Genomic DNA, 11623 nt, shown 5'->3' with positions numbered 1-11623 from the left:
CGCTGCGGCTCGCTGCGCTCTGTTCCCCGGCACTGCCCTGCAGCCGAGCGGGATGAGCCCCCCCATGCCGGGACCCAACCAGGTTTTTCGGGTCCCTGTGGCCCCGGTGGGTGGTGGATGTCCCGTGGGGTCACCCCAGGCACTGCCAGTGCCCATCCCCGGTGCTGGGGAGGAGCGGAGCCGCTCGCCCTCCGCACCCAAGGGGAGGCCGGGGGAGCGCGTCCAACACCGTCGTTCTGCCTTTATTTGAGGCTCTCCGCATCTCGTCCAACAAAACGGATTTTTTTTTTTTTTTTTTTAAATAAAGTGCCCAGCGGAGCCAGGCCTTTGGGTAGATAAATGCATTTCTGTAACATCGTCTGAACCACGATACAGCGCGCGAACGGGAGCTTTCCCCGGGCTGGCGGTAAGGGCAAGAGACGAGCACCCCGGGCGGGGAAGTAGCGAACTACGGACCACTTACCACGACACTTCGACCGTGTAACACCCGACGTAACGTTCCGTTTTGCGTTTTTTTTGTGTTTTTTTTTTTGTTTTGTTTTGTTTTTATACAAACCGAGAGAATTAAAAAAAAACACCGGAGTGTAGTAGAATATCCAGCAACGACGACAAGAACGACACCAACGAAAAAAAAAAAAAGGTAGAAAGGATCATCCGTACCTGACGGTCGGAAAGCAGCATCTCAGCAAAGTGCGGTGGCGTCATGCGCGGTGCACGCACGGGCAGGGTATTGCTGGGGCGCCCCGGGGCTGCGCTCCGAGGCTGGCTATTGCGTGGTTTCCTTCGTGGCTCTTGCTAAGCGAGTAAAGCAGCAGGTAATCGAGGCGTGAGCGAGGCGGGGGGCACCCCCACGGTGCTGCTCCCCCCCTCCCCACAACCTCCATGTGGGCTGTGAGGTGCCCCGGGGGGGGTCCCCGTCGAGGAGCGGGGCTTTGGCAGCGGGTGGCCTCCGGCGGAGGGGTCTGGGGGTGCCGGTGGCCAGGTTGGGCTGGAGGTGGCCACGCTCCGGCTCCGGGGCCGGCTTCGTCTCGGCGGTGCTGGCAGTTCAGGTGTGCTCGGCCCTTTGGTCCCGCGACGCTCGCTCCTGGTCTCCGGGCGGCCCCCGCCGTGGCCGTGGAGGGGGGCTGCGAGCCCGTCCCACCCCTCCCCGGCCCCGCTAGTCGCCTTTCGCCTCCTCCAGGATCTGGGGCAGGTTTTGGTCTTTGCGCACCGACAGCGGTTTGACGGTGCCGCCGTAGTCCTGGATGGCCTTGGGCTCGTTGGTGTGGTACGAGCCCTTGTAGCGGTGGTAGTAGAGGTAGAGCAGCACCAGCAAGCCCCCGAGCAGCAGCAGCAGGAACGTCACGACTGCGGGGAGGGCGGCGGTGAGGGAGGCTGGGGAGGGGACCCGGGGACAACCCGTGGCACGGCTGGGGGGGGTGGGGGAACGCCCGCCAGGGGTGTCACTTACAGCCGATGATGATCCCAATCCAGCCGTCATCGTGCACGTGGGGGAACTCTGCGGGGACAAAGCGGGTGGGTGGGATGGGGCCGCGGGGTTCTGCGCCTCCAAATCGCCTCCGCATCACCCGGGCAGCATCTGGCGCTTACCAAAGGGGGGCTCGGGGACTCCCACCCCCCCCCCCCAGGCTCCCAGCACGGCACCTACCCGTGCCCATGTACCAGGGGTCCATCTCGGGGGGGATGAGGATGGTGGTGAGGGGCAGCATGGAGGCGCAGCTGGACTCCACCAGCTCCCCGCGGATGCTGTAGGGGCGCACCGGGCTGGTGGGGCGGAAGATGGCTTTGAGGGGGACGATGCTGTTAAACTTCACCCCGGAGAGGCAGCCCGAGAAGCCGGGCGTGTTGTAGCGCTGGATCTCGGGGTCGATCACGCCGGTCTCTGCGGGGGCACAGGAGGAGGTGGCTCAGCCCCACCAAGGACTGAGCTGGGGCCGAGAAGACGCTGGAGCAAGGAGCAGGACCCAGCTCACCCATCACGCGCCCCAGGTACAGGTTTTTGGGCGAGTCCAGCTTGCTGTCCACGAACAGAGAGAACTGCTGCTCCATGACAGGCAGGTAATCCACCTGGGGAGGGGGCAAGCACGCGGCGTCAGCACCCGCGGAGCCTCCCGCGCCCCCCTCCCACCCCATGGGTGCCCCGGCCCCGTACCTGTGTGTACAGCGTGCGGTGCAGGCGGGTGATGTTGACGTGGTGAGGTCTCCCGTCCGTCACCGGCTTGGTGGTGAGGGCGAAGACGTAGGGGCTGGTGCCCAGCTGGTAGCGCAGCTGCAGGCTCCCTGCGGGCACAGCACGAGGCGGCTGCAGCGCCGCTCATCGGCCTGGGGACAGGGTGGGGAGCCCCCCCTCGGGGACCCTCACCGTCATCCTTGATGAGCACGGCCATGTAGTCCTTGACGAAGGAGCTGACGTAGAGCAGCACGGCGGGCGCCGAGGTGGTGCTGAAGCTGAAGCTGACCTCCTCGCTGGTGAGGTTGTAGCCGGGCAGGGGCTGCCAGGGGCTGCTGATGATGCTGGCGAACTCGCGGGCGGCGTACAGCGACATGGGCAGGATGTTGTAGCGCACCCACGTGCCCTCCTCGAAATACCCTCCGATATCTGCGGGGGAACCCACGGGGGTGACGGGGGGTGCCAGCTCCTCTCCCCCAGCCCGGGCCCCGCAGAGGGTCCCCCCGCAGTGCTCACCGTGGTTGCAGAAGGGCCCATCGAAGGCGGAGATGCTGCAGTTGCAGCTGTAGTGGCTGTAGCGCTCGACGCAGAGCCCGCTGTTCTGGCAGGGCACCGGCGGGTCCTGGCAGTGCCCGGTGCAGTTGACCCTCACGCCCTCGGTCTCGTTGGCCTTGCCCTCCAGGTTGAGCGTCACCCCGTTCATCCGCAGCGCCCGCAGGCACCCCAGGAACGGGCGCATCTTGTGCTCCGCCGCGCCTGCAGCCGGGACGAGACTCAGCGCCCTGGGGCGCACGGGGGGGGCACCAGGGACATAGGGCACGGGGCGGGGGGGCTCTCACCGACGTAGAGGGGTCTGTCGAACTCGAGGTGCACGAAGCTCTGCGGCGGGGCCGGCCGCACCACCCAGGGCAGTTTGTCCACCCGCAGCCGGGCCAGCTTCACGTTGAGCTCAGCCTTCACCTGGTGCCACTCGTCATCGTTCCAGGGCACCACCGAGCGCACCGTCAGGTTCTCGTGCCCATTCCCGATGTCGTAGGCAAACACCACATCCCTGGTGGCTGCGGGGACGCGGTGTCGGCAGGGGCACCCCAGCCCCACCGCCCCCCGCGCCCCCGTTACCCGTGCCCGTACTGTTGAGCTCCACGCGGACGTAGTATCGGGAGCCGGGGTTCTCCAGGAAGACGCCGGACGGGGCGGTGGTCTTGAAGTAGAAGGAGATGTCGAGGCTGTGGTTGGCCTGGAAGGTGGGGAAGAGCAGGGCTGCGCCCCTGTTGAAGGAGACGGTGTTCCAGGTGTTGCCTGTGGGGAGCAGGAGAGGGTGAGAGGTGGGCATGGACCCAACGTGGGCATGGACCCAACGTGGTCATTGACCTAACGTGGGAATGAACCCAATGTGGATACAGGACCCAGTGTGGATATGGACCCAACGTGGGCATGGACTCAGTGTGGATACAGCACCCAATGCGGGCATGGAACCAGCATGGGTATGGACCCAACATAGGTATGGACCCAGTGCAGGATGGACCCAACATGAGTATGGGACCCAATGTGGGCATGGATTCAACTGGGGAATTAACCCAATGTGGATACAAGACCCAACATGGGCATGGACCCAACGTAGGTATGGACTCAATGTGGGTATGGACCCAACGTTGGCATAGACCCAACGTGGAAACAGGACCCAACGTGGACACGGGACCCAACACAGCTCTGGCCACTCACGGTCCCCATAGCACCGCAGGGGCCCCAGCAGGAACTGCGCTTCGGAGCCGGAGCGGTTGGTGTCTCCCACCACCACCTGCGTGACGGGCAGGTGGTCCACGAAGGTCAGCAGCCCCTTGTCCGTCCTCCTGCGGATGGCACGTGCGTCAGAGGAGCTGCTCCCCACCACCCCCCTGACCCCCCCAGAGCCCGTGCCCGCAGCCCCCAGCCCTCACCACAGCGCGTGGTCGGCGTCGCAGTTGCAGAAGTACTGGGGGTCGGCGCAGTTCTTGTCCAGCCCGCAGGCGCAGCGCTGGATGCCCGGCCGTGAGCCCCCCCAGTAGTAGTGCCGCTCGTTGTTTCGGCCCATCCAGAAGCTGTAGGGCAGCCCGGCTGGGGGCACAGGGGAGGGTAAGGACACGGTGGGGAGGGGGGGACACAGCACAGCCCCGCAGCACGGCCCCGCTCCCCTCCCGGCGCTCACAGGGGGTGTTGAGCAGGCGGGAGTTGTAGCAGTGCAGCTCGATGCGCTGCTCGCAGTACTCGGAGGCGTTTGCCAGCGCCGAGACCTCAGCCCAGGAGGCGTTCCAGTACTCCACGGCGCCCAGGTAGGGCTGGTCCATGCTGGAACCCGTCACCCGCGTGGCGTAGTGGCGGTTGTGCCGTATGATCGTCCATGCCCGGTCCTCTGCAGGGCAGGGGGTGTCAGGAGAAGCCCCCGGGATGCCCCAGCTCGCTCCATCCCCAAGCTCCGGGTGCAGAGGGAGAGCCCGGTGCCTGCCCCCGCCGTCCTGGTGCGCCCACCTCGTATGTCACAGTACACCGTGAAGGGTTTGAGCGGCCCGCTGCCGTCCGGGTCGATGGTGTAGTTCCCCGAGGTCTTCCCGCTGACCCGGTAAGCGTCGCACGACTCCTTGTAAAGGGCTGGAAGAGGGAAACGGGGCGCAGGGATGGAGAGAAGGTGGGCACCCAGGACCGGATTGAGCCGTGGGGGCCGTCGCGTCCCACCCTGCTGCGCTCACATTTGTGGCAGGTCTCTCCCTTGTACCCCGTCAGGTCGCAGATGCACATGAAGTCATCCCAGGACTGGACGCAGCGGCCGTCGTGCTCGCACAGGTTGGGGGTGCACCTGGGGGCGCAGAGGGTTTGGGTCCCGCCCCCACCATACCCCGTGCCCTCTGCCCGAGCCAGTACCTGTCCGTGATGCCGCAGACGTTGAAGAAGACGTCGGCATACTTCCCCAGCCGGTGCTGCACCAGCATCTCCAGGTCCACGGGCTGCATGTCGACGTTCAGCATCTGCAGGCAGCCGTGGAAAGCCGTCTGGTTCGACCGGCAGCCGGTGAGCGAGGCCGGCTTGGGGCAGCCTGCAAGGCATGGGGCGAGGGGGTGAGCGGCACCCGGGTACCCCAAACACCCCCCACACACACCCCTGCCCACCCTGCGCCCACCTCCGAAGAAGTACTGGCTGCCGGTGCGGAGCTGGAAGGGGTGCGCCACCCGAAATTCGGCACCGTCGTCATCATCGATGGTCACCACGGCCGAGCCTTCCCGTGCCACCAACTGCACCGAGTGCCAGAAGCCGTCGTTCAGGCGATGCCCTGCGCGGGGGAGAGGTGGGCGTGCAGGGCGGGTGGGCACCGACACCCCAACGGGACCCCCAGACCCCATAGATCAGCCCCCTGCCCACCTGCAGCAAACTCCAACTTCTTCTTGCCGGGCTGGGCGATGGAGACGTTGATCTGGCCCTGGCTCAGCACCATCTCCAGGGAGCCCAGGCGGTCGGCGAAGCTGGTGTAGAGCAGGAGCCCGGCCATGTCCCAGGAGCGGAAACGAAAGCTGACGGCCAGGCGGTTCCTGCGGGGGATCCCCGGCACCTGCACGTAGTTGTTGATGCCGGCGAAGGTGATGGGGGTGTTCACCTGGTCCTGGCAGTAGTGGCCCACGCTGCCCTGCGGGTGGCCACGGGAGGCGGTGAGGGATGGGATGCTCCTGTGGCAGGGAGATCTGCCCCATAGCCCCCCCAACACCCCCGATTGCCCCGCTCGATCCCGTTGCCTGGTGATGCCGGGTGGGTGCCCCAGGCCAGGGATGACCTCGTGCGGTCGATGCGGGGCCGCTTGGCTGAGCGCAGCAGCCTCCAGCCTCACATCACCCCAAAGCACAGCCTGAACCTGGGAAAGGGGTCACCCCATAGCAGGGACACGGCCCTAGGGAAGGGGTCACCCCATAGCGGGGGCTGAGGACCTGGCCCCCACTTGGAAACAGGTCACCCCACAGCAGGGACAGCAGCACCGAGGAAGGGGGCACCCCACGGCAGGGCTGGACCCCTGCCCCCTGTCTGGGGGCTGCACCTCGAAGCGGATGTTGGATCTGCGGTGCCGGGCCAGGTCGGCGATGTTGACCCCGTTGAAGATGATGTTCTCCACGCAGCCCCGAAAGTTTTGCCGGTAGGTGAGGTGCTGCTTGTCCTGATCGATCACCCCCCCGAAGAAGAGCTGGGAGGCAGAGGGGGGGGCTCAGCCTCACTCCAAGGATGCTGTGGGGCCGGCAGCTCCCCGCTCCCCGGACCCACCTCGGTCTCGAGGTCGAGATGCTCGAAGGTGCCGTGGCAGCGGAAGCGTTTGACCTCCCCGTCCAGCGTCAGGTTGACGTGGTGCCCGTAGCGCTCGATGTGCAGCGAGTGCCAGTGCTGATCGTCCAGCAGGCTGCCCACCGCCACCGTGGTGTGGCCCTCGGTGGCGTGCACCGGGCTGCTGCCTGGGGAGGGGACACCGTCACCCTGCGGCCCCTTTGCCCCCGGCCCCTCTGATCCCCCCCGGTTGGACCCCCCACATCCCCGGCTCACCTAAGCTGATGTGCAGGAAGAGCTGGGCTTGCTTGAGCTCCACCGTGATGTAGTCGCCCTGCGAGCCCTCCCCGTGCATCAGCACCCCGTCCTGCTCCACCGTCTTGAAGTTGAAGGAGATGTCGTCTTCCATGGTGCTGATCTTTTTGGCGCGGAAGCGGTAGGAGATGGCATCGTCCCCGTCGAAGTACAGCACGTGGGACCCTGGGGGAGAGGCAGAGGCAGGCTGGCGTTTGGGAGCGCTCCTCTCCAACCGTGCTAAGAGCTGGGGCAGGTTTATGTCAGAGCTAATAACGGCTGCGGATTGCTTGGACGCAATCCTGATGGAAAAAGGGTTTTTTGGGCGTGCCAGAACCGGGCTGCGGCACTGGCCTCGGTGCAGGAGCTGGCCCCGTGCCCCGCGGCTCCCTCCCGGGTCCCTCCCCGCACAGGGACCACCGGGGCCGGTACTCACGGTAGGGGCAGCCGTAGAGGCCCAGGCGCAGCCCGATCTTCCCCCGGGGGTTCCAGGCCACCGGGATGATGCGGATGTAGCGGGCGAGGATGGGGTAGTGCAGGTCGTGCCGCACCACCCCGCTCTCATTCACGTTCCCAAAAAACGTCTGGGGACAAAGGGGCAGCTCAGTGTGGGGCCAGCCCCCAAACCTGCACCTCCCTGCTCCCAACAGGGGACCCCAACCCCGTGAGGGGGACCCCACGGCTCCTACCCAGTTGCTGCCCTGCTGGAAGAAGGGTTTCCAGCTGGTGGGGTGGTCCCCGTAGAGCACGATGTAGCGCGTCAGCCAGTCGTACGTGTTGAAGGTCCCCTGCGTGGCCACCGCGTTGATCCTGTGCTTCTGCATCAGGTCGATCTGCAGCCAGGGCTGCTTGTCGCGGGGGTCGGGGGACCAGCCGCTGGTGCCTGCGGGATGGGGGGGCTCAGGCGGGACCCCGCAGCCCCAAAAAGGGCCACCCTCAGCCCGGCCACTGCACCCCACTTGGGGAGCCCCCCGTGCCCTTTGGGGATGCTGAGGGTGAGACCTTGCAAGGAGCCCCCTCCCCACAGCCCCCCAAGCTCCGTGGCAGCCCCACAGTGGGGTGGGGTCCCCATGTGCTGTCCCTGACCCCACAGGCAGGGGGGGGACTCACTGTGCAGCCGGGCGAAGCTGGCTGAGTAGAAGATGTTGTATCTGGAGGAGGCACCGATGGATGAGGAGTAGAGGGGCGCGACCAGCTCATCGTAACAGGGTCCTGTGGGGGAGAGGGGTGCTGGGCACGAGGGGGGTCCGACATGGGGTGCGGTGACCCCAAAACCCCAGCAGTGTGGGGAAAGGGTGGGGAGCAGCTCCGTGGTGCCAGGATTAAGGGAGGAAGGGGTGATGGAGGAAGGGGTGATGGAGACGGGGGGTGGCGGATCCACGGGGTGGTCGATCTATGGGGTGAGGGACCCACGGGGTGACAGATCCGTGGGGTGGAGGAGGCAGCCAGCCCCCAGCCAGCCCCCGAGCCCCATCCTGGTGGCAGCAGCAGCAGCAGGGCCCTCGCCCCGCACCGTGACCCAGCGGTTCTGCGTCTCCACGCCCCGCTGAGCCCAGCGCCGAGAACCCACCGGCGAGGGGGGGGGATGGCGCAGCCATTTCCAGCCCCTCCCGCGGTTCCCACTTTTGGGAAGGGTCCTCACCGGTGGCTCATGGACCCCCCCAGCCCCCCGCAAAGCCGGAGGAGCGACGGATCCTTCCCTGGCAGCTCGGCTCCTGCCTCTGCCCTCCCACTGCAGCGGGAGCTGACGCACCTCTGCGGGCTCCCGGCGCCGCACCAGCACCAGCTGCCTCCGCACTGCCGTGGGCGGCCGGGGAAGCCCCCTCCCCAGCCAGCCCTGAACCCCCCCAGCCCGGTCCCACACGGCCCAGGGACAGCTGCTGGGCCGGGAGCCCGCTGGGGGCTCTGGGAGGGGGGGATAAAGGGGAAGGAGGGGGAGTTGCAGGGGTAGGGGGGGGGCGCAAATCCTGGTGGCATCCGCAGAGGGGACCGCGGTGGGGTTGGGGGCTCCGAGCCGCTTGTAGGGTGGGGGTCGGGCAGCCCCCGGTGAGGTGTCCCAGAGGAGCTCCATGGGGGTCTCCTACACCCGGGGGGGGGTTGGCTGGGGACAAGGGCAGCTGCGGTGTGCCCACGATGCCAGCCCCCCCCCCCCGAGCCTCCACCTCTCCCTGTCTGCCTCCCCCCATAGATCCATCCCCCATAGATCCATCTCCCCATAGCTCTACCCCCCCATAGATCCATCCCCTATAGATTCATCCCCCATAGATCCTCTGCCATAGATCCACCCCCCCAAAAATCCCCCCTAACCCCCCCCACCCTCCTATACCCCCATCATCACCCCCTGCCTCCCTCTCCCATACCCAGCGCCCCCCCGAGCACCCCCCCGCTGCCCCCGCCTCAGTTGGGCTGCAGCCCCCAGGCCCCGACCCTCCCCTACCCCTGCACCCCCCCTGCCCCTCCCCAGCCCCCCCCCTGCCGTGGGGCCAGCCCCGAGCATCCCTGCGGCGCTGCCCGTGGTCCCGGCGGAGCCGCACCGGGGGGCTCCGGGGGCTGCCCCCCCCCGCCTCGGGGTACCCGGTACGGTCGTGGGATGCGGCTCCCGGTGCTGAGCATCCCCGGGACCACCGGAGACACCGGGCCGAGCCTGGGGGCGAGGGGGGGGGGGGGCTGCGGCGGGGCAGCGCCGGGCGGGGCTCGGGGGGGGCGCCCGGCCGCTGGGTCCGGCGGTGACCTTGGGGGAAAAGAACCGGGAGGGACACCGGGGGGTGCCCGGGAGAACCGGGAAACCGGGGCTGGAGAGAGGTGGGGAGGGGGGGGACACAGACACCGGGGCTGGGGGGGGGGCGGACCGGGGGATGCTCGGGGGATGCTCGGGGGCTGCCGGGCTCCGTCCCGCAGTGCGGAGCGGCGGCTCCCGGGGCCGCGGCCCCACTTACGTGCGAGGCAGCCGGGGCCGGGGAGGAGGAACGAGGCGCAAGCGGCGAGCAGGAGCCCGAGGAGGCGGCGAACGCCCATGCTGGGAGCGCCCCGAGCGCCCTCGGCGCCGCCGCTCCCGGTGCTGCTGCAGCCGCGCGGCGGAACGGGACCGGCGGCTCCACCCACGGGGCGGCCCCGGGACGGGCGGGGAGCTGGCACGGGGATGGGGCCGAGCGCTGAGCCCCCCCCCGACCCCACCGAGATGCCGCCGAGCAGCCCCAGGAACCCCCGGTCCCGGTCCGGGACAGCCCTGAGCATCCCACCGAGCATCGCCGGGACCCCTGGTCCCGGTATTAATGGTCCCCGGTGTCCCACCGAGCACCCCCGGGACCCCCGGTGCTGCCCCCGACAGCCTTGGGTGTCACAGCGACTGTCCCCAGGATCCCCGGTCCTGCTCCTGGAAGCCCCACGCATCCCACCGAGCAGCCCCGGGACCCCAAATCCCAGTCCCGACAGCCCTGAGCATCCCCCCGAGCAGCTCTGGGACCCCCGGTCCCCTCCCCAAAAACCCCCAGACACCTTTCCAAGAACCCCCGGGGTTATACATGGAGCGGTAACTCGTGTCGAGATGGTTGGTATTAATAAAGAAGGGGGAGATTTGGGAGGGTGGCCATGGGGGGCGGAAAGCCCCGGGGTTGAGATAAAATTGGACTCTGAACGAGGAGGCCAGCAGGAATGGAAAAGGGTTTAGGGGGAACCAAAAAGGGTGATCCAGGAAACTCCATGGAAGTTTCTGGATGTTTGCTGTTCTGTGCAAAGGTGTTTGGCCAACGAAAAGGTGTTTTGAAAAGAACTGTGGGGGGAGAAGGGGGTAAGAGGGGAGCTGGCCTCAAGATAAAAAAAAGGCAACGCGATGAAATTACATCAATAAAGAAGCAGGAAAAAGGAGTGAAGAGGAACAGATTGGGAGAATGGAGCCCAGGACGGGAACAGGCACTTTGATCGCATCAGGAAGATCGGTTCGGCCAAAATCAAACTGCTCAGAGGAGCTCTACAGAAAGTCACTGGAAATGGGCACTGGGGCTGGAGAGAAGCTGGAGCTGAGAGCAGCGGAGCCAGCACAAAACTGCCCCTCGCTGCTCAGCAGCTGCACATTGTGGGGACCTGGAGGTGCCTTTTCACCCAGGCCCTACAGCCTTGAAAAGGGGATGGACGTGATTTTCTTTGATATGGGAAGAACAGGATCCATAGGGCCTGAAGACCGAGCTGCTTGACTTAAAGCGAGACATTTTGTTCAAAGGGAATGGAAAATGGAGACTGTTAAGTCATGGAACCTAGAGGATTGTTTGTTACCTTTCCTGATCGTACGTATGTACAGGCAGACTCAGGTTTAGTATATCAAGCAATGTTCTGAATATTTAGGATGTTTGATGTTCGTGTGTGCGTGTTGGTGGAGCGGGGACTCCCCGCACACCCAGTGCGGTTTACTTGCCTTTTATACCTTTTATAAATATTTTATAAATATTACCAAATTCAGATTGAGACTTCATTTATAACACCAGGACCCCCGGTCCCACTCTCAACAGCTCCAGTCCCCCCCTGCTGAGCATCTCCAGGACCCCCCAGTCCTGGTCCCAACAGCCCTGAGCATCCCCGGGACCCCTCAGCACTGAAAGCCCAGGGGCTGCAGGGGCACTGGGTGCCAACAGCCCTTCGTGGGGCATGGGGGGAGTGGGGCACGGGGTGAGCACTGCATGGGGTGAGCGTGGCCGGGTGGCTGGGAGGTGCAGTCCCCCCCCCAGCCGTGTTCCAGGCACCCAGGCAGGGAGGGATTTGCGCCGTGCCAGCAGATGTGGCGGTGATTGTAATCAAGCAGCAGATTAAGGCCTGGGGGTTTAGGGGTCGCCCGTCCTCCCAGCAGTGCAGAAGACCGGGATTTAGCCCGCATCTGCTCCCAAATGTGCCAGGCAC

At 66.1% G+C, this 11623-nt stretch overlaps 1 protein-coding gene across 1 annotated transcript; it reads right to left on the bottom strand.

Annotated features, from left to right (window-relative positions):
• Window positions 1-221: 221 nt before the first annotated feature.
• On the bottom strand, window positions 222-9920 carry CNTNAP1 (contactin associated protein 1). The gene is made up of 24 exons (XM_027445417.3): window positions 9673-9920; window positions 7847-7948; window positions 7426-7619; window positions 7173-7320; window positions 6719-6922; window positions 6446-6630; window positions 6225-6368; window positions 5561-5822; window positions 5322-5471; window positions 5066-5237; window positions 4894-5000; window positions 4676-4795; window positions 4356-4559; window positions 4108-4264; window positions 3893-4020; window positions 3302-3469; window positions 3010-3228; window positions 2687-2926; window positions 2363-2599; window positions 2153-2280; window positions 1974-2067; window positions 1649-1882; window positions 1451-1498; window positions 222-1347 (listed from the first exon to the last, which is right to left on the bottom strand). The coding sequence occupies exons 1-24, from the start codon at window positions 9749-9751 to the stop codon at window positions 1157-1159; spliced, it is 3915 nt and encodes a 1304-aa protein (XP_027301218.3). The 5' UTR covers window positions 9752-9920; the 3' UTR covers window positions 222-1156.
• Between the last annotated feature and the right edge of the window lie 1703 nt (window positions 9921-11623).

The sequence above is a fragment of the Anas platyrhynchos genome, chromosome 28, assembly GCF_047663525.1.
Source record: "Anas platyrhynchos isolate ZD024472 breed Pekin duck chromosome 28, IASCAAS_PekinDuck_T2T, whole genome shotgun sequence".
In the NCBI taxonomy this organism is placed as follows: Eukaryota; Metazoa; Chordata; class Aves; order Anseriformes; family Anatidae; genus Anas; species Anas platyrhynchos.
Note: the sequence above shows the minus strand (reverse complement) of the source record. Positions and strands in the feature narration are given on the sequence as shown.

Bases quoted from the DNA above. Each gene is read 5' to 3' on its own strand.
- CNTNAP1 (XM_027445417.3), bottom strand. From the start codon at position 9,751: ATGGGCGTTCGCCGCCTCCTCGGGCTCCTGCTCGCCGCTTGCGCCTCG. The intron at 5,472-5,560 runs GTGGGCAGGGGG...TCCCCCGCGCAG, and splicing joins GAAGTTGGAGTTTGCTGCAG to GGCATCGCCTGAACGACGGC. The intron at 4,265-4,355 runs GTGAGCGCCGGG...CTGTGCCCCCAG, and splicing joins CCGCCTGCTCAACACCCCCT to CCGGGCTGCCCTACAGCTTC.